Raw genomic sequence first — 26,184 nt, forward strand, 5'->3', positions numbered from 1 at the left:
AAATAAAATAATGCTTTAAACACTCTTTTTTAGACTACGTCAAAAACCTTATTCTCTAATTCCCTCAACCTCTAATTCAGAAAACATAACTTTCAATTTTCGTATTAAAATGTTAAATAATGGCAAGTAATCATTCTTTTGATTCTGACATTCAAAAAGTAGAGGATGTTAGAGGATACATTTATAAAAATTAAATACTTAGAGCATTGTATTTGGAAACATTAGGGAAGAATGAGCTTACTCAATTTACAAAGATCTATAATTAAAATATCAGGAATCTTAATGATAAATCTAAAATTGCACAACTAAATAATAATAAAGCCAAATGGAAATGTTATTTATTTTGCTTTATACACAATCTCTCTGTCTAACCTGCTATGTGTTTTGAGAGAGATAGATAAGCTAAGACAGAGGACTGGTAAAGGAATGGAGAGGGAGACAGTGAGAGTAGTTCAGAGGATAATGATCCCAATTAGATATTGTGCAGCTACATGTTTGGAACTCTAACGATCTAAATTTCATGACCCATTCTGAAGAAACACCATTTCCAGTTTATAAAATATCAAGAAGATTTCCACTGAAATGATTAAAGTATAGACATAGAGTCCAGGAAAGTGATAGACTTTCTCAATTCCTATAATATTTAATATCTTACCAATATTACAAATTTATTGATCCAAATCCCAAATCAGAAATTAATAGCTGAAAGACAATTTAGATTTAGGGGGTAATACTCAACTATGCTCAAGATGTATTCCTAGCTCTGCACTCAGGAATTACTCCTGGTGGCTCAGAACACCATATGTGGTACCTAGGAATCAAATTTACATTTGCCACATGTATAAGGCTTGCATACTATCTTTTCTACTGCTCTGACCCTCATTTAGATTTTTAAAAACTTTGAATATTTCCCATATATTTCTGACTTTTACAGGAGTAACCCCTGTGCATCAGCAGGTGTGACCAAAAAACAAACAAACAAAACAAACAAAAAAGCATGTTTTGTTTGTAAGGAAAATGCTCTGTGAAATTTTGTAGGTATATAATATTAAAGTGACTCTAACCCTTGGCTTTTTACATTTTAGATTTCTGTTCACTCTAATTTAAAAGTATTCCTTATTCAAATTAATATTTTATACATTGAAAACTATTTCAAGGTTCTATAACATATTCACATACTAATAATCTAATTCTATACCTTAAGTATATGAGTTAGTATTTCATTCAATAACATGAAACCCAATAGTAAAATGTGTTTGTGCCAAACACTCTTGTGTATAGAGATTATTATAAAACAAATATACATATCTGATATATATTACTAATATTGAAACATTATTAGCTTAATTTCAGATACAAGATACATGCAATAGTAAGACTGAATAAAGAATGAAAGTACTAAATAATCCCTATACATTTTTTATTGATTTCTCTCTTTTGTGACTAACTTTTGTTTAATTTTCAAAACTGTTTTTCTTGTATTTATCTTTCATAATATAATTATATTCATATATTATTTCTTGTATTGAAAACTGAAAAATAGAATGTTTTCTTTTTAAAAAATACTGTAACTCAATCCCCTTCCCCTCTGGCAAAGAACTAGGTGAAAAATATGATTGAATGTCGGAACTCTCATTGCATGCTACTATCATTATTTATCTTTCCTTAATTCAATTATTTCTTAAGTGCTCAGACTCATCCTATAAGGACCAACTACAACTAAAACTTATGAATAGATCTCTAATGTCTGTCTATAAGTGGGTGTGAGTTTGTATATAGTGTACTACTCTATGTTTGCCCAATCTATATTCTAAACATTCCATGCCTATAATGTACATAACTTCTTTCATATATTATCCCTCCCCCCTTCAGAACTCCTTCAATCCTCCCATCCCCTCAATCCTATTTCATTATCTTTCCCTATTTAACTCTTATTGTCCTCCGTTCTTAACTTATTAGGTACAGAGACCAACCTCCTCCCCCAATAAGCTGCCACCCAGCTCCTACAGTGAAAGGACACTCTCTCAGTCCCATATCTGGTGCTGGCAAGAAGCTGTCACCACTCCTGCTGACTCATTCTATGTATCTCTTCCTCTCACACACGCCCTCAAGGTGGACTGTTGTATGCTACCGGATTCAGCTCCAGAAGGACCCCCAGCTCAAGGGCACTTACAAAAGTAAGTGTAAAGTAACTTTTTACTTACTTACAAAAGTCAAAATAACTTTTACTGCTGTAAAACTTTTCTCAGACTCAAAAAGACCATTGTGTGGATGAAAATGTGCCTTGGATCCCAACCCCCACCCAGACTAGATCATAAGACTTAATGAGGATCTTTATATTTTCTTTGTATGTTTAATTCATTAATAGTTATACTTCTTACAGTGTTTATTTCCAAATTCAAAGGTAGCCTCCTCCATTCCGACCCCGCTTTTTTAAATTTCGCTTGTTTTGGTTCTGCTTGGAATGAAATTCCAGTAGAAAAAGTTGTGCTTGGGCTAAAAGCTCAGGTCAAAACCAGGGTTCGGAAATTGTATAATATAATATGCCATCATTCCCTTTTGCAGAGGCATACTAAAAGGGAGGAAATCTTATGTATAGAAACAAGTTCTTATCTACTAGGATTTAAGAACCCATACATTTTATAATACATGGGGTACCTTCCACCCTGAACGTTTGTCATGGGGAATTGACTTAAACCCCGTGTGATCCGACAGTGATTGTCCAACCCTGACCCTCAGATCTCAACAGTAGAACTTAAACAGTTCCCTGCAACAGCACCAGGAATCACCTCCACACCGGGGGAATGCCCAAACAGCTCTGGCACCAACATGTGCCAGGCTAGGTTAATAGGACATGCTGAGGACAAGAAAAAAACAACTTGATATAAGGGAAGGTTGCCCTACCTCATCACCAATGAAATCAGAAGACATTCCGTCCTTTGATCTGTGCAAAAACCAAGATTACTAATTACAGAAGACTGACCTTGACAACCACGACTGAGAAGAACTTTTCCTGGGACCAAAAAGAAAGACTCTATCCTAGGTTTTGTGCTTGGATTTGTGCAAAACCCAAGATTTCTAATACCAGAGGTCTGACTTTGACAACTGTGACTGAGCAGAATTTCTGGAACCATAAGGAAGGACTCTGTCCTAGGCTTCATCCTAGGATCTGTGCAAAAACCAAGATCACTAATTACAAAAGACTGACTACAACAACTGAGACGAAGCAAAACTTCTGGAACCATAAAGAAAGACTATTCTAGACTTCATCCTAGGATCTGTGCAAATAATAAGATCTCTAAATCCAGATGACTCCCTTTGACAACCACAACTGAGCAGAATATTTCCTGGCACATAAAAAGACCCTGGGATTCGACAGAAAATGAGCATGTCTGGAGCCTGTAGTTGTTCCCATGACAGTATGCTTCAATGATGGAAAAAACCTGCATCTCTTTGGTCAAAGGAATTCCCTTTCTAATTCCCCCAATACTTACAGTACCTATGCAAAAAACCAAACCAAACCAAACCAAACAGAACCAAAAAAACCCACCTTGCTCCTTCCTTTATTTTTGTTTTTTTTTTTTCTATTTCTTTCTTTTTTCTTTTAATTTTAATTAATTTTCAATTTTTAAATTAATTTTTTTTATATTTATAGCTTCTAGATGGGCTCCTCCCAGCTTTCTTTCTTTTTTCCCAGTAGAGCCATATAACTTGAAACATCTTGTTATGCCTCATAAAATGTGGATTATACCAGGGTCAAACAGTCTTATGAACATTGAGTGGAAATAAAAAATGATCAGACCTAAATACCCAAACCAAAGTCAATGACAATAGAATCAAGATACTCAATCTACAACAAGCTATACACAAAGGGAACATGGTACACTAGCAGTCCTGGGGCAAAAGGGGGAGGTATGTGATGCATGCTGGGAACAGGAGGGAGGGAGGACAACACTAGTGGTGGAATGGTCCTAATTCACTGTCACTATGTACCTTAAATATAACTGTGAAAGATTTTTTTAATAAAATATTTATTTAAGCACCATGATTACAAGCATGATTGTAGGTGGGTTTCAGTCATAAACAGAAAGATTGTAATTCACATTGGTTATAATAAAAATGAAAAAAAGAAAGACCATCTAGAAGAATAAACTTTTTATATGTATGTAATAAAGAACTATTTTAATGGAGAAACAAGTGGCAAAAACAACATACTCTAAGAACTGGTATGCAGAAAAATAAGAAATTTAATATGGTAGTGAAATATGGGCTTAAGGAAAGAGCCAACTTTGGGCTAATGCAGAAGGGAAGCAAACAGTCTTGTGGAGAGTTTTATAATATTATATGTGTTAGAATATTATATAACTGAATATTTACAAATAACAATTGTAAAATTGTAAAACAGTTACTAAATAAATTTGAAAGGTCTACTATATATAAAAATAAAATATACTATAACTTTACACAAAAATTAAAAATTATATTTTTGTTACCTGGTAATGAATATAAGTATTTATTTATATTCAATCTGGCATATATATTTATGCATGCTTTGATTTATTCAAATTTATGTGAAGGGCCAGAAAGATAGTATAGGGGTTAAGGTACATGCTTTGCAAATGGGTGACATCATTTTTCCCAAAGAGGAGGATGGTAAACTATGAAAAAAGGAAAATGAAAAATTGTATTTTTGTTTGTTTACTGTGTATGCTTTGGGGCCTCTCAGTTGCTGCTTGGTGGATATTGGGACCACTGAAGGCAGCATTCAGTCAACAAGAGCAGCAAGTCAGAGCTTTGTAAAGGAACGAAGTGCTACTCAAGTCCTATAGTGCCATGAACCACCATGGTACTCCAGTTAGGAAAATGCACTGTGAAATTTTGTAGGTATATAATCTTAAAGTGAATATAACCCTTGGCTTTTTATCTTTAAATTTCTGTTCACCCTAATCTAAAAGTATCTCTTATTCAAATTAATATTTTGTACATTGAAAAATATTTCAAGGTTCTATAACACATAGTCACATATTCTAGACCTTAAATATATGAGGTAGTATTTCATTCAATGGCATAAAACCCAATAGTAAAATATTTTTGCTAAAAACTCTTGTGTATACAGATTATTTATTATAAAACAAATATACATGTCTGATATATTACTAATATTCAAACATTATTATTTTAATTTAAGATAAAAGAAACATACAATAATGAGTAGGATTGAATAATGATAGTCTTTTGGAAATATACATTTTTAAATGTTTTTTACCATTAATGCAGTCAGCCCCGTTTTCATCCCCAGCATCATGTACGACCTCCTGAACTCTGTTGGCAGAACCTACCTACGAGCCAGGAGTAGCCCTAAATAATGATAAACTCCAAACAATTTTTTATATATTTAAAAATAGTGTGGATTTTCAGATTTCATACCTGGACCAAATTTATGAGAGTATCCCTGAAGTGTCCTGAGGTCTCTGAGTAAATGTCCTCCTGAAGGTTATTGTTGTATTCTGAATAGGAAAGCATACATGTCAAACAAATGATTTATTATAGGATGACATTTTAGTGATCCCTGAATATGTTAGTGTTACTTTCTCAAGAATGAATAAAAATTATAAAAATTACAATTAATAATATGTGGTTATTTTTTACTGATAACTTATATTTATTTAGGTGAACAGTTCACAAAAGAAATATATTACCTATTAGTAATATTGACACATGTTTTCCTAAAAAATGTTATCTTTATTTCAAAATTCAAAAAATAGTTGATTTGCACTTTTTAGTTTGGGGGCCACACCCAGTAGTGCACAGGGGTTACTCCTGGCTCTGTGCTCATTGCTCCTAGAAAGCTTGGGGGACCATATGGGATTCTGGAGATTTAACCCAGGTCTAACCCAGGTAATCCACATGCAAGGCAATAGCCCCACTGCTGTGCTATCTCTCTGGCCTCTGTTTCACACTTTCTTTTCCTAAAATTTTGAGTAATTTATTTTATTTATTTCTTTAAAAAGTAATTCATTTTAATCTATAATCCTACCAGCCTAGTACTTTCCCCATATACTTTGTTTAATTTTAAAACTTTAAGTAGAACAATTTTTATTTCTCTTAGAAAATCCTTGGTTTTTGTTCACATCCATAGAGTCGACTGTCTGGAGCATTCTCTTGACACTCAATGTCATAAAATACATGTACAATGAAATTTAGGGCAATAAGTATTTTTAAAAATAAAATAGTTAAATTTTCTATTTTAAAATGTTTAAAAGGGGGCCAGAGAGATAGCATGGAGTAGGGCATTTGCCTTGCATGCAGAAGGATGGTGGTTCAATTTCCACATGGTATCCCACAGGGTTTCCTGAGCCTGCCATGAGCGATTTCTGAGCATAGAGCCAGGAGTAACCCCTATTGCTGCAGAGTTGTGACCCGAAAACCAAAAAAAAAAAAAAAAAAAAAAGTTTAAAAGTTGTACTTTGAAGTAGAGTCTGATTATGAAATTTATGTAAAGTGAAATAGCTCTTAATCAATATAGAATTTTCTTAGTGGTTATTATACTTTGTTTTATCTATGTTTCTAGTCTTTTTTGGGTAACAGATAAAATATTTCTGGAATCTCAGTGCTGGAATTTCCTACTGAAAACATTGGTATTGAAAATATTGAATTATTTTCTTTAGAATTTTGTTTATTTTGATTATTTTTAATATAATTTATATTTTAATCATAGTGGCTTACATATCATTCAGAGCAAAACCAGGAAGTGAAGAGAGTCCCTAGTAAAATAGACCCTAATAAAACAACACCAAGACATATAGTAATCCAAATGGCAAAAACAAAAAACTAAAAACAAAAAACAAAGAAAAGATGATCTCCTTAAGGCAATAAGGGAGAAAAAAACCCTTAAGTACAAAATAAGGGACATAAGAATCAAACGAGATCTTCCATTTGAAATAATTCAAGCAAGAAGACAGTGGAATGGCATATTTAAACGACTGAATGAAAGAAAATTCCAACCTAGGGTCCAATATTCAGCAAAACTCATTCATATGGGAGGGCAGACTAAAAACATTCTCAAACAAAAATGAACTTGCATTATTTGTGCAAACAAAATTGATCCTAAACGACCTACTCAGAGACAAATTACACAATCCAAGCCCCCAATTGTAACAACAACCACCCTACACAACACAACTGCACAATAGTCCTCTCTGTCAATAATCTCCCTAAATATTAACGGCCTAAACTCTCCCATTAAAAGACTCATAGTAGAGAACTGGATTAGAAAAAAAAATGGGCTTCTGCTGCCTACAAGTAACACAACTACAACTAAAGGACAAGCACAAGCTTAGAATAAAATAATGGAAATTAATTATTAAGGCTAATGGAAAACAAAAAAGAGCAGGGACAGCCATTCTTATATCAGACCAAATTGCATTCAACCTCAAGAAAGTGATCAGAGATAAAGAGGGCCACTACTTACTGATCAGAGGAACACTAGATCAAGAGATACTAACCCTGGTCAATTTTTATGCACTTAATGTAGAGCCAGCAAAATATGTGAGGCAACTGCTCGCAAACCTGGAAAAACACATAAAGGAAAATTTGATAGTAGGAGATCTCAATACACCACTATCACAATTGGACAGATCCACCAAACAAAAAAATAGCAAAGAAATAAGAGCCCTAAATGAAAAATTAGAAGATCTAGCGCTAATAGACTTATATAGGATTCTCCATCCCCAGAAAGCAGAATACACATTCTTCTCAAGCCCACATGGAACCTTCTCCAGAATAGACCATGTCCTAGGATACAAATCTAACCTATGTAAGACCACAAATGTAAGGATCATTAGAAGCACTCTATCAGATCACTATGCAACAGAGGTCAAAATTGACTGCAAGAAGAAGCAATGGAGAAAAACTAATACCTGGAGATTAAACAACATGCTGCTCAACAACAGCTGGATCAGATAGGAAATCAAGGAAAAAATAAAAAGAGTCCTTGAGACAAATTATAATGAAGAGTAATGAAGAGACAACTTGTCAAAATTTGTGGGACACAGCAGTAATTAGGGGAAAACTCATAGCAATACTGGCCTATGTCAAGAAACAGGAAAATGACAAAACCAACAGTTTAAAAAGAATCACTTCAAGGAATTGGAACAACAGCAGCAAAGAAATCCAAACACAACCAAAAGGCAAGAAATAATAAAAACCAGAGCAGAAATAAACAACATAGAAACTAAGAAAACAATACAAAACATCAATGAGACCAGGAGTTGGTTTTTCGAAAAAATAAACAAGATAGACAAACCGCTGGCAAAACTCACCCAAAAAAAGCAGGGAAAAATACCCAAGTCAGTAGGATCGCAAATGAAAAGGGAGAGATTACAGAACCCCAAGAAATACAACATATCATGAGACCATATTATGAACAACTATACTCAGTTAGGCTAGAGAACCCAGTAGAAATCAACAAATTCCTGGAAAAATACCATCTTCCGAGACTGGAAAAGGAAGACCTAGAAAGCCTAAATAGACCAATCACTTCAGAGGAAATTGAAGATGTAATTAAAAAGCTCCCTAAAAACAAAAGTCCAGGTCCAGATGGATTTACAGGTGAATTCTATCAAACATTCCAAGAAGACTTACTACCAGTTTTCCACAGGCTCTTCCAAACCATCGAACAAACAGGAATCCTCCCCAACTCCTTTTATGAGGCTAATATCACACTCATTCCCAAAGATGGCAAAGACACCACCAAGAAAGAAAACTACAGACCAATCTCACTAATGAACATAGATGCAAAGATTCTCAACAATATTTTAGCAAACCAAATCCAGCACTTCATCAAAAGGACCATACACCATGACCAAGTGGGTTTCATCCCAGGAATACAAGGTCGGTTCAACATACGCAAATCAAACAACATCATACATCACATCAACAACAAGAAAGACAAAAATCACATGATCATATCAATTGATGTAGAGAAGGCATTTGAAAAAATCCAACACCCTTTCATGTTGAAGACACTCAGCAAAAATAGGGTTAGAAGGAACCTTTCTCAAGATAATTACAGCTATCTATGAAAAGCCCACAGCCAAGATTATCCTTAATGGCGAAAAACTAGAAGCATTTCTACTAAATTCAGGAAATAGGCAAGGCTGTTCACTCTCTCCACTCTTATTCAATATAATCTTAGAAGTCCTAGCAATAGCAGTCCGACAAGAGAAGGGAATCAAAGGAATCCAAATTGGGAAAGAGGAACTCAAACTATCTCTTTTTGCAGACGATATGATGATATACATAGAAAACCCTAAAGAGTCCACAGTAAAACTCCTAGAAACAATTAACCAATACAGCAAAGTGGCTGGCTACAAAGTCAATACACAAATGATAGTAGCGTTTCTTTATACAAATAACGAAATAGAGGAGAAAGATTAAAATATTTTGATTATTAATTTAAGTGCTCCAATCAATTTTAGCTAATGAGTTAATTGTCCTTCTGTTAGTGATATTTGAAGTGTAACTTATAAAATACTTTAAAATACAGAAACTATATCGTTTTTATGGAAAATATACATAATATGTGTGTAAAATATATTAATATGTGCATTTCCTTACGCATAGAGTAGGCTTCTTGCATCTGAAAAATTTCACCATTTGTTCTTGAAGCTAATATATCTATCAGGCAGTTTTCATCAGTACCCATTCCCTAGAATTACAAAGATAATAAAGGATTTACATAGGCATATTTATGGGGATACAGTGTACTTTCTATACTAAAGGGATCTATACTCTATAGTATTCTGAGAATTGCAGAGAAAACAGGTTATATTTGGGAAAAATGTAAGCTTAATTTCAGGTAGGGTAAAACTGTTTGACCACTAGAAGATAATTTTACATGAAACTCATCTTCATTTAGAGTGAAATATTTGGACAATTTAAAACAATAAAGAAATATATAGATAATATTCACAATCATTAGACTGATTGTTTTAATTTTACACTGGAATATCATTTTTGGTCAAGCTGAAATTAAAATATGAATCTCTTAATTTACCAAGAATGTTTTTGGAGCTTCTCTCTAATTTTTTATAAAGGTCAAATTTTGTGTCATTTGCTGAAATATTTGGCATGCACTTTTCCTATGATCTTTTTCAGTCATGTTGAATATTTATCTTTGATAGTGATTTTCTTTTTCTTTCTTTCTTTTTTTTTTTTTTTTTGGTTTTTCGGGCCACACCCGTTTGATGCTCAGGGGTTACTCCTGGCTAAGTGCACAGAAATTGCCCCTGGCTTGGGGAGACCATATGGGATGCTGGGGGATCGAACTGTGGTCCTTCCTTGGTTAGCGCTTGCAAGGCAGACACCTTATCTCTAGCACCACCTCATCAGCCCCTGATAGTGATTTTCTTGGTAGCATCTCTTTTAGAATAGATTCAATTATAAGCCATTGATAAATTATAAGCATTTTTAATCTGATTAGAAACAGGTTATGTCATTCTTATATTATTTAATCACATGAATTTTGCTAGTGCTAGATATTGACACAATACTTTTTCAAAGAAAAATCCATTATAGCTGGAGAGATAGTACAGGTATAAGGCACTAACTTTGCAGGCAGTCTAATCTGGTTCAATCCTGGTACTCCTCAAGCACCCCCAGGAGTGATCTCTGAGTACAGAACCAGGAATAAATCCTGAGCATGCCTGATGTGCCCTCACCTCCAAATAAATAAAGACTAGTAAAATTCATATGAATTTTATACAGTGAATTCTCTGATCAGTTAATATTATTGTCAATATCTATGTCTACCAATTAATTCCCTTCCCTTTTCTCTTTGCTGTCACACAATATTCAGAGAGTACTGTATGGTAATCTGGTCACTGGCAGCCATTACATTGAAATGATTCCAAAAATTTTTTATTTGGAAAGAAATGAAGTTTTAGCTTAGATGTTCCCACCCACATATGGATTTATGTCACAGGGAAGTTCCCATTACTGAAATATTAACTTGTACCTGTTACATATATTTTTGCATTAAAGCACAACTTACCTTCATAGCATGCCAGAGTTCATGAGCATCATAAGATGGCGGTGGGTACATGAGGCCAACCATAACATCTTTGAAGTGATCTGAAAGATTCTCTTTCAAGTCACCAATCAGGTCCTAGAGAGGTAAAAATAAATGCTTTTATTATATCTTTTGAACAACATATATAAACATGAGTTATAATGGAGCTGAGGTTCGAACAGAATGATGTTAACACATCTTAGCATGAAATGTCATCTTTGTTACTTCTGTCATGCATAGAGCACTATATTTCAACTAGCCCCAAACACAATTCCCTTTTTAGTTTTCTTGTGTGAATGTAACAAAACAAATTCTTAATGAATATTTGTAGTGGCTAGATTGATAGGACAATGAGTAGAGTGCTTGCCTTGCATGCAGTCAACCAGGGTTTGGTCCTTGGATCCCTATATTGTCACGAGATGTGATTCTTGATCATAAAGTCAATGGTAAGCCCTGACCATAGCTGGGTGTGGAATCAAAACAATTTTTAATGTTTAAAAAATATAAAAGGAAATGTGGATTTTATTTTTAATCATTGTTAGCAGTTTCTCTTTGCTTGTTAAGCAAGGAATTCTTGGTTTTGCTATTACCAAAATTTTGTGTAAATTAATTGAGCAATCTTAGAACTTACTTAAATAGCCACAGTAATACATTTATTTCAAGTACTAGAAATTAAGCACTGAAAAAGAACAAGCGTGTTGAAATCTTGACACTGGAATACAGGTATAAATTAGATTATTTTAACTATGTACAGAGCAGATACTGAAATCAATTTTAACGTACATTTTAATAGTAATTTTGTAGAATTACAAAGAGAACTTAAAGATGTTTGCATTTTGCCTTTTTTTTGCTACAAAGTATAAAGAATATGTAATTTTATCATAAAAAGTACTTCAATTCTGATGTCATCAACAGACTTCAGTGAGATTATCTTGTATTTAATTAGGTATATTCAATTTTATTTGAATAGAGCAAAATACCACAAATTTAAATTTGTGCAGACTATGACAACACCTCTACTAATGGTGTATTTTCTCTTTTTGCAAATAAAATATTTATCTACAGATGGTAATTGGTAATATAGAATCTACTGAATTTTTGCTAGGGTTAATGTAATTAATTTACTTGACCTCTAAGTAGTTCCTTCCCAATATATGAAATAACACAACTGAGATATATCTCCTAATATGCCGGTATCCTAATACAAGCACATCAAAATTGACAATTAGATATATTGGATGACTGCAAATATTTGAAAACTTTAAAGTATACGTTTATATTATCTAAGAATTAAGTACTAAATCGTGGGTAGAATGTTTTTCAAGTTAATGAAGGTGTAAATAGAAAAAATTCAGTGTGCCTGGATTTATATAAAGATTCTGGATTTATATAAAGATTATAGATTTTTCTGGAAACTAGATATAGTAGAAGTTGTAATAAATATAAACAGTCTTCTGTGGTCAGAAGAGAGAAAGAAACAGACAAGAACAGAAGTAGTATTCTACCTTTCTGGTCTCCTTTTTGTGTTTTGCAGATAAAAAATGATACAAAAGTAATGTGACAAATACAACATATAAGTGAAGAATTACCACATGTGAAATTTAAAGAAAATGTGCATTTCCAGAGTTTTGAAAGTTTAAATGCAAGTTTAAATGCAATTTTATATATTTTGAAGCTTACTCTTTCTGTGTTGCCACTACCTTCTCTTCTTTTTTCTCCCTCCCTCCCACCCTTCCTCCCTCTCTTACCTTATCTTCTTGTTTGTTAATGTCGTGTATGTAATGACCATCTATGTAATCACCAGCACATGTACTTTCACAATAAAAAAACTTTATCATCTGTTTCTAGCATAGTGCTGAATATACAAAGTGTGCAAAGTATATAATTTGTAATATAAGGCTGTATATAAACAAAAGAATTTTGACTGTAAAGGCGAAATCCTCTAATTTACTAATTATATAGCGTATCAAGAAATTTTCAGGTTAAAAGTGATTCATTTGATGTGCTTAACTATATTGAATTATAGTTAGATACAATTAGATTCTGATGTTTTACTTTTGTGTTCCACTACTGACACCTATTAATGCCACTAGATGGCGCAAGTATATTTCTTATTTTGTGTGTGAGAGAGAGAGACAGACAGAGAGAGAGAGAGAGAAAGAGAGAGAGAGAAAGAGAGAGAGACAGAGAGAGACAGAGACAGAGAGAGACAGAGAGAGACAGAGACAGAGAGACAGAGAGAAAGTTGTGTATAAGGAGGTAATCTCAATATATAAAAAATTATTAAAGAATTGGAGAGATAGCACAGCGGTAGGGCGTTTGCCTTGCAAGCGGCTGCCCCAGGACCAAAAGTGGTTCGAATCCCGGCGTCCCATATGGTCTCCTGTGCTTGCCAGGAGCGATTTCTGAGCAGATAGCCAGGAGTAACCCCTGAGCACCGTCCAGTGTGGCTCCAAAACCAAAAATAAAATAAAATAAAATAACCTAATGCCACCAGAGTATACAGGTTTTGTAGGCAAAGATTGAATGTTGGTCGTCTAAATTACCAGCTATGAGATTATTATTAGTGTGTGGTGTTATTCTTTGTGTCTGTTTTCTTACTTATAAGATGAAAATAACAATACCTATTTAAAATTAATAATAATATTAAAATATTTAACTCAGGTAAAAACTTACTAAATAACTTGCTACAGATGTAAAAGTGATACCAAATTGTCCTGTTCTTTTTTGTTTGTTTCTTTCTTTCCTCCACAGAGGATTGCTTATATTTATCACAACTACTATATCTAATTTCCAGCAAAATCTATAATCTTTAGTTTACATAAATGCAGAAAATAGTAATAATTCTTTGCCACTTAGACTACTACATTCCTTATTTAGGCCACATCATAGCTCTCCTATGTTATAATAGTCACCAAATGAGTTTCTTTTTTGAATTCACAGTGTCTCCTGGGTTCACTTGAAAGTATGGAGAATATGTTAGAACAGTCCCCTTTCTGACCAGATGACCTATTTCCAATCTAGTTTCCCAGATAAATGCACCTGTAGAGTTGATCTGAGGGGGTAAATTGCCAGATGTTGTATTCAATGTGGAGATGAAATCCTTCTATAGGTTTACTAGTTATATGACATATTATTGATATTTCTTTCCCATCATTACGTACTATTTTTCTTAACTTCTCTTTTATTTTTTAAGCTCCTTGGACTTCTTGGATTCTGGAATAACTGGTTTATTCTCCACTCAGAATTTGTGATTGTGTCCTAATCTCTCTTTTTTTGTTGTTTTGTTTTGTTTTTTGGGCCACACCAGGTGGTTCTCAGGGGTTACTCCTGGCTGTCTGCTCAGAAATAGCTCCTGGCAGGTACGGGGGACCATATGGGACACTGAGATTTGAACCAACCACCTTTGGTCCTGGATTGGCTGCTTGCAAGGCAAACGCTGATGTGCTATTTCTCTGGGCCCTAATCTCTTTTCTAATGTTAATTCCTTCCATAATTATGTGGCTCACTATTTCCACATTTAAAATTACACCTGTCCCCTTGACTCTTCTCATGATTTCTTTTCTGACTTCATTTTTGCCCGTAGTACTTAATGCCTTTCAACATGACATGTTTTAGCAATATTTCTATACCTAGGTAGAACTTAAGCTCCTTTTTGTTAAGACTTTAGGTTTTTCTATTTATGCTATCTCAACAGTTCATAGAACTGCCTGGTAAGATTAATTTATTTGCTTGAATTTATTCTTGGTTTTCAGAGATACATATATTTTCCACACACAATTATATTTAGTGAAGGTGGAATAGAAATATCAGAAATTATGATACAATATATTATTAATGCTCTGATTAGTAGTAGAAATAGTATCAAGCTATCAGGAAGGTGATTATTATATCAAGTTAGGAAGATAAATATTGAATAATATATTTAAATAACTAAACTTTGCAAGTTCAAAGAGGAATTTTCAAATAGGTACTCTAATTAGAATCTTAAAACCTCACTTGGATTTATATAAATAACTGCAGAGGCAACCCTTAGAGTATGGCTTTGCCCAGCTTGGCTGCCTCTCTTTCTTGTTTTACAGACTTGCCCTAAGGGACTCTGTGGGAATCACAGTTTGGCCTTGCATTAAGCTAATGAGTACTTGCTTTTCAAATTGAGCTGTTCTGTTGCTGCTGCTGAAACTGCAGATTACCCATATAGGAGCTCTTTTGACCATCCCATTTAAATTAAAATGGCAATTTCTTCTTCCATGTTCCTCGTACCTTTATCTAATTATGTATAATCAGGGACAAGAAATAGAGGTATGACTAATGTTTTGCTTCTCTGACTTTGCTTAAGGGAACCAATTTATATGCTTTTAAGTTATAACTTTTTCCTGTTATGAAAAATGATACTTGCTATTTGAACACTAATGATACAAGCCTATAAAAAATACAAACTAAAATTGGGTTTAATTCTATCCAGCCAGCAATCACTGTATAAATACTAGCATGCTTTAATGTACAAAGTCCTTTGTCATTTCATTGGAAAGAACATATACTTTAGAAAACTTAATATTTTTAAAATTTATTTAATGATTTCATTTTTGGTGCTATTTCTTGTTGATATTTTGTCAATTAAAAAATACTTTGGGCCCAAGCATGTGGCTCAGTGGTAAAGTATTGCCTTGAGGTATGAAACTGCCAGCTGAAATTTTGAAACCAACTCTTAAGTGGTTGAACGGTCGCAGCACTGCCTAAGGGGTCCTTGACAGCACAAGTGGATGATTTCTAGAGCATTACTACCAAGTGTAAACTAGCACCACAATCAGGTGTGTGCCCTTGACAAGTACTGCAACTTAGTGTGAGCTCCAAAACCAAGTGTGTGACTTTTAGTGACTCTTGGTGCAACAATAGTAAATGGAGAGAGGAGGACAAAAGGAAAAATATTACTACTCTGGTCTTTAGGAGAAGTGTAACATCAAAGCTAAAACCTTCCCTCTTCAAACAGAATGATAAAATATAACATATTCATTTGAGACTAGTCTTGATATTAAAGGAAAGTTCAATCTTGGGTATAAAAACCAGGAAAAAAAGAAAATTAAAGGGTAAGTGAATGAGCTGTTGACCTTGAGCATATCATTGCAGGATTCTGGCTAGAGGAAGTCTTGGTTAAGAGAGCTATTTGCTTTGAGTTTCAATGAATGATATTGTAGAGAGAGAGAGAGAGAATAATTACTCATGAAATCAGTGCAACTCAGGGATATAAATCTAAAACCTTTTATGTGATGTTGTATCATCAAAGGATTAAATGCTCTGTAAAAATGCAAAGCACAAATAAATGACCCTTTGATTCATTGGGAAATAGGCAGGCCACTCACAACTCACTGACTGGAGTTTAAGTAGAAGTAGAATATTTCCTAAAAGTTCAAAATAATATAGCTGTGTCTATGCTAAGCTTGAATTTCAAGTTTATTTTCCTCGACTCAGATGATGACTCTATGATACCAAGTCATTATGAAATTGATCCTTAACTGGTGATTCTTCTGGGACACCAGGAAGAGGCAAATACAAAATCAACTCTTACTCTTTAAACCAAATATAAATTCTCAGTAAATAGCATATTCATTGAGATGCACTTAAAACAACTTTTTCAGAAAATAGTTAGTGATTATTTTTTACAAGCAAAAGTTTTAGAAGCCCAGATTTTAAACAGTAAGAATTTGAAAGGAAAAGATAATAAACAAACAACTTATAGACTTAATAAAATAAATACAATTCCATAACTAAAATCTTCTGAAATTAAAAAATGCAATTATATGTTAAAGACTACCAGATTAATAGCTAATTTTGAATTAGTAATGGAAATATATGTTAATAAATGGTAATTTTAATTATTAATTGGGAAAATGCAAAAAGTATCACAGAAACAAGGCATAGATTATATTAATGCGAGTTTAGTATATTTTGAAGATAGAACAAAGGAGTAAAGTATTGAATAGGATTCACAGGAGAAACTAGAAAATATTAGAGACTATTTTAAATTTTAGATAATACATAAATTCTCTTACTTTAATAGAATTAGACTAATATGTTTCTTAATACACAATATCAAAGATTAAGTAAAGAAGATTAAGAAAGAAAAACTTACATAGAAAATGACATCACAACTTAGTCAAATTCACACCAGGAAAGAAGTGTAGTCCTTTGACTACACTTGAATTTTACTTTGGTTGCTGAATCAGAAACTTGGCACTGAAAATATGCCATTATTAATGAACATGCCACTAATTATAGAAAGTCAGGTTATCTTGAAATTTTGAAGGATGTACTGCTACCACACAAGAAACAAATCTTATTTACTGGTTCAGAGTTGCTCTTTTTCTTGCCTTTTGATCTTCCCTCTACATCAACCACTGCTGTTTTCAGGTAAAATATTAATTACAACTGAGTTAAAGTCTTCATGCTTCCATTGTGGACAAGAGTTGATTCATCTATTTTATATATTAAGGGAGTATGGAAGAAGTAGAAAGAGTGATTTATATAAAGTTAGATATAGGTGTCTAAGTCACAGTTCTACACAGTTCTATTGGTTGAATTGGCTTCACCTAGATTCAAATGATGGATGTGAACAATATTTGAAGTTGAAAAAGGGAAGTGATTATTTCCAGTCAAGACATGCTGTTCTCTATAACAAAAAATTATATTGCATTGTCATTTTGATTTTAATTTACCTAATTATAAGTCATAATGAATACTTTTCTTATGCCTGGTGACTGTATGTATTTATTCTTCATGGAAATATTTGTTCATTTCCTTTCCCTATTTAACAATAAAAAATCATGCCACAATTCTCAGGGCTTACTTTTGTCTTTGTTCTCTAGGATACTCCTGGATTCCAATTTTTTTGATGGGATTATTCAATTTTTTTGGTTGCAAAGTTTTGTGATTATTTCAAATACTATGGATATTAGCCCTTTATCTGATGTTCTGAGAAAATAATTTTCCCAGTTGGTAGGTTGCTTTTTTTTTTGTCAGTCAGGGATTTTTTTTTGTTATATAAACCCTTTTTAATTTAATGTAGTGTTAGCAGAAACATGGTGAAAAGTCACTGTTGATAAGCATGTAGTCTAGTTCAGCCCTACATAAAACTATTTGGTGATTTATCAAAATATAAAGTAGATAACTTCCTTATGACCTATATGCCACTTCGTGACACTTATCACAAAACACAAAACTTAAATGTAAATGCACTTATATGATTACTGCAGTACTTAATACAATAGGAAATCAAACAACCCAAATATCCAATGTTAGATAAATGGATACAAAAGTTATGATATATATCATCAATGGAAATTATTGATGGAAATTATGTAGACATAAGTAAAGATGAAATAATGTAGTTTATTGTAGATAGAGTGAATTGGATGGTGTCATGTTAAGTAATAGAAGGAAAAAAACTGGATTATTTTCATTTATCTGTGGCATGTGAAGAAACAAACCAAGGCTACAGAGGTTACTAAATGGTGGCAAAACCTGGTCTAGAATTGCTGAATTGAGACTATGATATAAAAGTGGGGAGTAATTAGAGTACACTGGGGACAGAAATCAAAGATTTTACATTACTGGAGTAATGTAGGACATTGGTGAAAGGTCTTGGGAACATTGACAGTAGTGAGGTTAGGTAATTATACATTAAAACCATAAACTAACATTATTGTAAATATGTAAAAACTATAATAATTTAAAAATAAAATAAAACAACATAGAAGCTAAATTTCTGACCTTATTGTGGCCCTCTGAACTGATCCATTGTGTTATTTTAAACATTTTATAATAAATATATTTTAATATTTAATTTAATATCATTAAATATATAATATTTAGTATATTAACATTTGTATTAAGTCATTTTATTTTTCTCACCTTGCATTGTTATTTTAATAACTTACATCATTGACTAAGATTGGTCATTTTTTTTCTAAAACACATTCTTCTAAGTACCAATGGGAATGATCTCAACAAGCAGGGAATATAGCATCATGGGGGCTCCTGTTACAATAACCTAGTGATCTCTGCTACAACTCTATTACAGGAGGTTTGTCCTGTAAACTTGTCACTTTTCTCAAAGAGCTCTCACATGAATCACTTGGGGAACAAAGCAGCCATTATCTTGCTGCTTGGCCAAATGCTTGGAGACCATTACTGTTTTCCTAAATTTCCTTTTGGATGAGTCTCTTGCAACTTGATGAGTTAATAAGTCAAGGAAAAAAACAGAGCTTTGCAATTGAGAGAGATTGTGGGGGACTGTCAGCTTTGTGTGTTTCTCTATTCTGTCTCCTGAAACTCTCCTGAGAGGGCCAAGAAAAGCCCAGCAAAAACTGTCTCTGAGAGGTGCCCAAGCAGAAAGACCAAAAAAGACTGAATGAAAACTGGCTACCCGTGTGCCCAAGCAGAAAGGTAGCTCCTTCCTCTGTGAAGGTGGGAGAAGTCTGCCCCTGCTGTAAGCTTTGCAACTGGGAGAGACTGTGGGGGACCTGTCGCCTTTATGTGTTTCTCTACTCTTCTGTCTCCTGAAATTCTCCTAAGAAGTCCAAGAAAAACCCAGCAAAAACTGTCTCTTAGAGGCTCCAGACTTTGTTTTGTGGCAATGTACTCTTTTTAACTAATGAACCCCACCATAACATGCAGAAAAAGTTTACACTACAAGCGTGAGAAACCACATAGGCAAACACCAAGCACAGAGAATGAAGATGATAGCTCTAATGATCCAAAAAATACCAACCATTTGATTAATCTCTCAGATAAGGAGTTTAGAAGAGAAATCTAGAGGATCCTCATGAAAATCAAAGAAAACATAGCTCTAGCTAAACAGAACACAAAGATAGAAATCAGATAACTCCTAACTAAAATAACAGGTCTGAAAAACATGGTAGCTGAACTGAAAACCTCAATGGAAAGCCTCTTCAAAAAGGTAACAGTAGCCAAGGACAGAATCAGTGAATTGGAAGATGAAATGCAGAACAACTCCATACAGCAGAAGAGATTGAAAAAGAACCATAAGGCAAATGATCAGACAGTGGAAAAAGTACTCAAAGAATGTGAACAGATAAAAATAGATGTCTTTGATAAACTCAACAGAAACAACAGAAGAATCACTGGAGTCCCAGAGGTTCAGGAAGAAGATCCCCAGTAAGAATTAACAGTCAAAGACATTGTCACAGAGAAACTCCCGAACTAAAGACTGCATGAAATCAAATCCTGAATGCCAGGAGAGTACTAGCTAAAAGAGACCCAAAGAAAAGCACCCCAAGACATATACTAGTCACAATGACGAATCCCACAGATAGAGATAGAATACTGAAAGCAGCAAGATCAAAAGGGAAATTACATTCAAAGGAGCATCCTTAAGATTTACGGCATACATGTCACTCTCAAGGCCAGAAGACAGTGGAGGGATATTGTGACAAATCTGAATGAAATGGATACTTCATCTAGAATACTGCACTCAGCCTGAATCACATTCAGGGTTGAAGGAAAGATATAAAGCTTCATGGATAAGCAACAGCTCAGAAACTTTACAGATGCAAAAGCAGCCTTAAAGGAAAAACTGAAAGGTCTACTTTAAAAAAAGACTGACCAACAGACACACCAAACTTATACATAATGATTACATTAAATAACATGACAATCATCTCCCTCAATGTTAATGGACTAAATACACCAGTTAAGAGATACAGAGTGGCTAAATGGATCAAAAAACTAAAACCAGCCTTCTGTTGCCTACAATAAACACACCTAATAGAACAAACATAGATTCAAAATCAAAGGCTGGAGGAAAATTATCCAACCAAACAACACCCTTAAAAAATCTCGGGTGGCCATATTAACATCAGATGACAAAAACTTTAGACTCAGAAAAGTTGTAAAGGACAAAGACAGACACTTTATACTAATCAAGGGATATATGTGCAACAGAAAGAAACTGCAATACTAAACATATATGCACCCAATGAGATAACAGCAAAATATCTAATACAATTATTGACAAATCTGAAAGAGGACATCAATAATAACAATAATTGTGGGAGATCTCAACACAGCCCTGTCAACACTTGATAGGTCAACCAGACTGAAACCCCAAAAAAATATACTAGCCCTGAAAAGAGAAATGGATGAAAGAGGCCTTGTAGATAGATATAGATATAGACATAGACATAGATATTGATATCGATATAGATATAGATATAGATAGGACACTCCATCCCCAGAAACCTGGATATACATTCTTCTTCAATGTACATGGGTCATTCTTCAGGATAGTCCACATGCTGGCACATAAAACGTAAAATCAAGAGGATAGAAATTTTTCAGGCTATCTTCTCTGACCACAAGGCTCTGAAATTAGATGGAACTACACAGGGATACAGAAGAAAAATTTTAACACCTGAAAATTAAACAGCCTACTACTGAACAATCAGTGAGTGAGTCTGAGATTAATTCAAAGAGGAAATTAAAACTATCCTGGAAACAAATGACAGTGAAAACACAAACTATCAGAACCAATGGGACACAACAAAAGCAGTACTGAGAGGAAAATTTATAGCTTTACAAGCATACATCAGGAAGGAAGAAGGAGCATATCTGAATTGCTTAATGCTGCAGCTTATAAAATTGGAAAATGACCAACAAAAGAAATCAAAAATATGGAAACAGAAGGAAATAACAAAGCTCAGAGCAGAAATCAATGAAGTGAAAACCCAAAAATCAATTTGAAAGATTAACTAAAGCAGAAGTTGGTTCTTTGAAATAATAAACAAGATTGATAGCCCATTGGCAAATCTCACAAAGAAAGAAAAACTTGATAACCCATATAAGAAATGAGAAGGGTGAGATCACTACAGATATTGCAGAGATTCAAATGGTAATAAGAAAAACAAACAAAGTGGAAACAGCATTATTGAAGAAAAAAATTAATCTGGTCTACCAACATCTTATCTTTACTGCAGCTATTCAAGAAATTCCTAGGCATTTATTTGAAAGACATAAAATACTAATTTTAAAGGATCTTCCCACACCAGTGTTCATATGAAAATACTACACAATATTCATACATGAAATCAGCCTAAAATCCATTGACTGATACAAAGATTAAAAATAAACATCTTACATATTATGGCCTGGGAGAATCATTCAGAAGGCTAGACCTTAATGGTTTGCATTACTGAGACCAGATTTGACTAAGACCAGACCTGTATATTTGAACAGACCTGTAAGCATCTACCAAGAGTGATTCTAACCATCACTGGGTACAGCATCCTCCAAAATATCCCCACAAATCTCTGTAAATATACATATTTGGAATACTATTTATGTATTTGAAAACAAGTAAAAAGGGTGTCATAATCTCGATAGAACTAGAGGTAATTTTACAAAGTGAAAAAAGTAATGAAATAAAAGACAATTACTAGATGTTTTTACTCATGAGAAATGTAAATAACCAAAGCAAACTAATACAAAGTACAGTAAATATAACTCTTCAACTCTGTGAAATACATGGTGCTTACTAGAGGGAAAGGGTAAGGTGGATAAGACAAGTGGGTGCAGGAACTCATTTTGATAATGTTATAGCTCTAGAACTTTAATTGTGTATGTGCTGAGAATTATTATATAGAGGCATGAAACTTTAGTTCTATATGTATGTGATAAATAATTACAATTTTATTAAAATATAAAATTTAAAAATTAAAGTGAAAGGAAATTATTTCTATTAGGGAAATTGCGAACAATGCTATTTGAAATAAGTGATTGAATTAATGGAGATTACAATCTGTACCCTTTAATGGCTTGGCCTGGTTCACTGATGGTTCAGATATGTTGAAACCAGATGGTGTCCACTGGGTTATTGTTGCTGTTCAATTTAACAACTGTGCAGAACTCAAAATGGCAATTTTCTGTTTAAATTAATAGAAATCAAGGCTATTCTCAGTTCTCTCTATTACTGACCTTGGTAATTTTTAAAGATCTTTTTATTCTCTTGTAGATAACTAGGCCTATTTCTTTGGTTTGACACTTGGATAAATACAGCCTGGATGTTTAAATATCAGTTTCTTTTGGACAAAATTCTGTGGAAATAATCTGTGGCTGCAATTATTATTAGTATTTTTATGTCTCTTATATAGATAATAACATCAATGAGTGATGAAACCAACTGGCAACTAAATGTTAGTCAGGTCTGCATTGCCAAGAGTATGCTGCTGCATCTTCAGTCCATCATGAGATGACATCATGGCAAATATGTCATCATAAACAGGATATATGATCAATTGACTCATGTACAGATGTCAAAGTTTATAATTATTGTCAAAAGTAGATTTGCTTTACTTAATCTAAGGGAAATGGAAGCTCGTGGAGCCTCATTACAGCACATTACTGACATATGAACTTCTAATGGTTGATAGGCATACCGGAGGCATCAGAACCATTGACACTCAAGTAGCAATATAGTTTTACCTGTTTAATCGCTAACTCCAGCCATATCAGATAGTAATTGAGTTAAACAGTGTCCTTTTGTTTGACTTTCCGGACTACTTAAGTGTAACTCTGATGTAATTTTTATCCTAATTTCATCAGTTTAGACTGATGGTCAAATATTTGGTGTCTTTTCATACATCCTACTATCAATTATGTTCTAGTTTTGGTAATTGATCCACTCAGTCATATTTCTGACTACTACTTTTGCCGTTTTCTGATCTGCACAGTTTTCAGTCAAGTTAATGAATGTGAATTTTTTCTCTTAATTAATTAATAATAAAAAGAGGAACAGGTTAGTGTGACATATGGAAAATATAAATAGAGATATTTAATCATTACTTCTAGTTTCTGGCACAGAGTACATAAAACCATGTTATTTTTCTTTTTTCTTAGTAATTGCTTTATTTAAGAACCATGTACTTTTCTTAAAGGGTCAAATAGATAATAATTTCTTATATATAATAAGTCCTTTTCAGTTATACCTGAATTTAGGCTAATGAAGCAGCTCTTGTTTTTCAAAGTAACTCTGATTAGAGGTTGGAACTTTTAATTTTACTGCCATAGAGGAGTTGAAAAGACTGGAGGGGTGGAGGGCTATAGATAAACATAATCACTAGTAGGCAATGGCTTGATAAGTCATACTGATAATATAAATCTTCCATTAAAACTCAAACAATATGGAAGAAATTTCATGTTTGTGGACCATCAAACTCCTAGAAAAGTCAACATACCTGCAGAGGGCATGGACTAGAAGCTTCTTTCACTTCATTTGTACTTCTTGTTTGTTTTGGGGTACATACACTTGTACAGAGACAATTCTGGCTCTGCACTCAGGTTTTGCCTTGGTTGGGCTCAGGGGACTATATGTGATGCCAAGGATTGAATTTTGGGTAGCTGCATGGAAGGCAAGAACTTTACCTGAACTTTACCTCTCTAGTCTCATCACTTTTTAATAATTTACTCTTTCATTCTCTTTCAATGAGCTGTTCCAGAGCTGTATGCTTTATAATTAAATTTATACTAAAATCATAATAATAGCATATATCATAGCTATCACAGGTTATGACCCATAGAAAGGATTATGTAATAACTCCTGATTTATAGAAAGTCTGTCAGAATTATAGGGGCCAAGTTAGACCTTGCAGTTGGTGTCTAAATTGGGAATCATTCTGTGTCACCCAACACTTTACAGTTCTTATGTAACTCTAGGTAGTTTAATAATAATGATTTAATATATGGAAAAAAACCTCACATATTGATGTCAAGGGTATTTAATTATTGAGCAAAGCAGGTAACTATTTATATAGACATGGTTTTGAAAATTTAAAATCATACCCTATCCATCTTAGCATATTTCTTTCTTTCTCTTAACATCACCAACCTCAGGGGGTTTGGTTTAATCTCTGGCCTATAATCTATAAAAATGGCATAGGGATTCTGATTTAGTTACTTTGGATATCTTTGTACTCCTCATAGTGCCAAGTTATATGTATACTTGTTTAGTGTACTGTTTATGTAGAGAATAGTGTAGCTTTTCGGATGACTTATGAATATTTCCTCGTCTTTTCTGCAAGTTTTTTTCAAAAGAAATATCAGGACTAAAGATGGATATGTTAAGAGAAAAAAAGGCAAAATTGCAGCTACTAGGATAATAAAATTTACTAGTATCAGAGCAACATTGTACCTTGACAATTAAGAAGTGATATCTATTTCGCATTACCTATTTGTTCAAGTCAACCTCAACTCTGACCAGGTTTGTAATGGATAAAATACTTGCCCTCAACTTCCATCTTGTGGGCTAAGATGAAGCCTATGCCATGTTTATTACACTCTACTGTATGTAGATAAAATTTTCAAACCAAGTGGAAATGTCAGTAGTAAAGCTTAAACAAAGGCCTTTAAAAAAAAGATAGGCCCAATGATTGATGGGATTTGTTTAGCTCATTGGGCCCAGTCTCCTGTGGAGGTACAGTTGGGATCAATACAGCCAATTGACATCCCTTGCTGCTTGGAGTTCTCTGATATCTACATTCTATATGAGACAAATTGATGAATTTGGTATCAGTCTTTGTTGGTCTAAATAAGAGGAGTGCCTTAAGGAATAGTATGTTCAGGAAATTTCAGCACTAGTGACAGTTCAGTTTTTAGAAATTAGGGTTGATATTGTTGCGAAATATTTTTCTGTAGGCCTCTATTTCTGACTTTATGCAAAGTGAGACACTGACATGTCCTTTGTTTAGACAACCTTTACAGGGAATTTTGTATAGTTCATAGTATCAGAGATATGAGCCTCCCTTGTGAGAAAGGCACAGACATACATTTTTTTCCCAATTATCAATGATTAACATTTCTTCACTTACATATTTCTTCACTCTAGCATAATCACATGCAGCTGTTAACTGACTAATTTTCTTGATCTGTAGGAATTAATAGTCAGTAAACCGGTACAAAAATTGGTATATGCACCCAATGAGGGAACAGCAAAATATTTAATACAATTGTTGACAAATCTGAAAAAAGATATCAATAACAGCACAATAATTGTGGGAGACCTCAACACTGCCTTGACACCCCTAGATAGGTCAACAAGACTGAAA

The 26,184-nt window shown here is 33.6% G+C and overlaps 2 protein-coding genes across 2 annotated transcripts in view; one reads left to right on the forward strand and one right to left on the reverse strand.

Moving 5' to 3' along the window:
- Window positions 1–5,366, forward strand: part of LOC126007199 (probable ATP-dependent RNA helicase DDX60) — an 87,029-nt gene extending 81,663 nt beyond the window's left edge. The window contains 2 exon segments of the mRNA XM_049772676.1: window positions 1,960–2,177; window positions 5,278–5,366. Of these exon segments, the coding sequence (XP_049628633.1) occupies window positions 1,960–2,177; window positions 5,278–5,366 (307 nt within the window).
- A 55-nt stretch (window positions 5,367–5,421) lies between these two features.
- The window catches only part of ANXA10 (annexin A10), a 147,313-nt gene continuing 126,550 nt past the window's right edge, over window positions 5,422–26,184 (reverse strand). Inside the window, exons 4-6 of the mRNA XM_049772677.1 lie at window positions 11,054–11,167; window positions 9,619–9,709; window positions 5,422–5,507 (exon numbers count right to left, since the gene is read on the reverse strand). Of these exons, the coding sequence (XP_049628634.1) occupies window positions 5,422–5,507; window positions 9,619–9,709; window positions 11,054–11,167 (291 nt within the window). The remainder of the gene's footprint in view (window positions 5,508–9,618; window positions 9,710–11,053; window positions 11,168–26,184) is intronic.

Source organism: Suncus etruscus, chromosome 4 (assembly GCF_024139225.1).
Source record: "Suncus etruscus isolate mSunEtr1 chromosome 4, mSunEtr1.pri.cur, whole genome shotgun sequence".
Lineage (NCBI taxonomy): Eukaryota > Metazoa > Chordata > Mammalia > Eulipotyphla > Soricidae > Suncus > Suncus etruscus.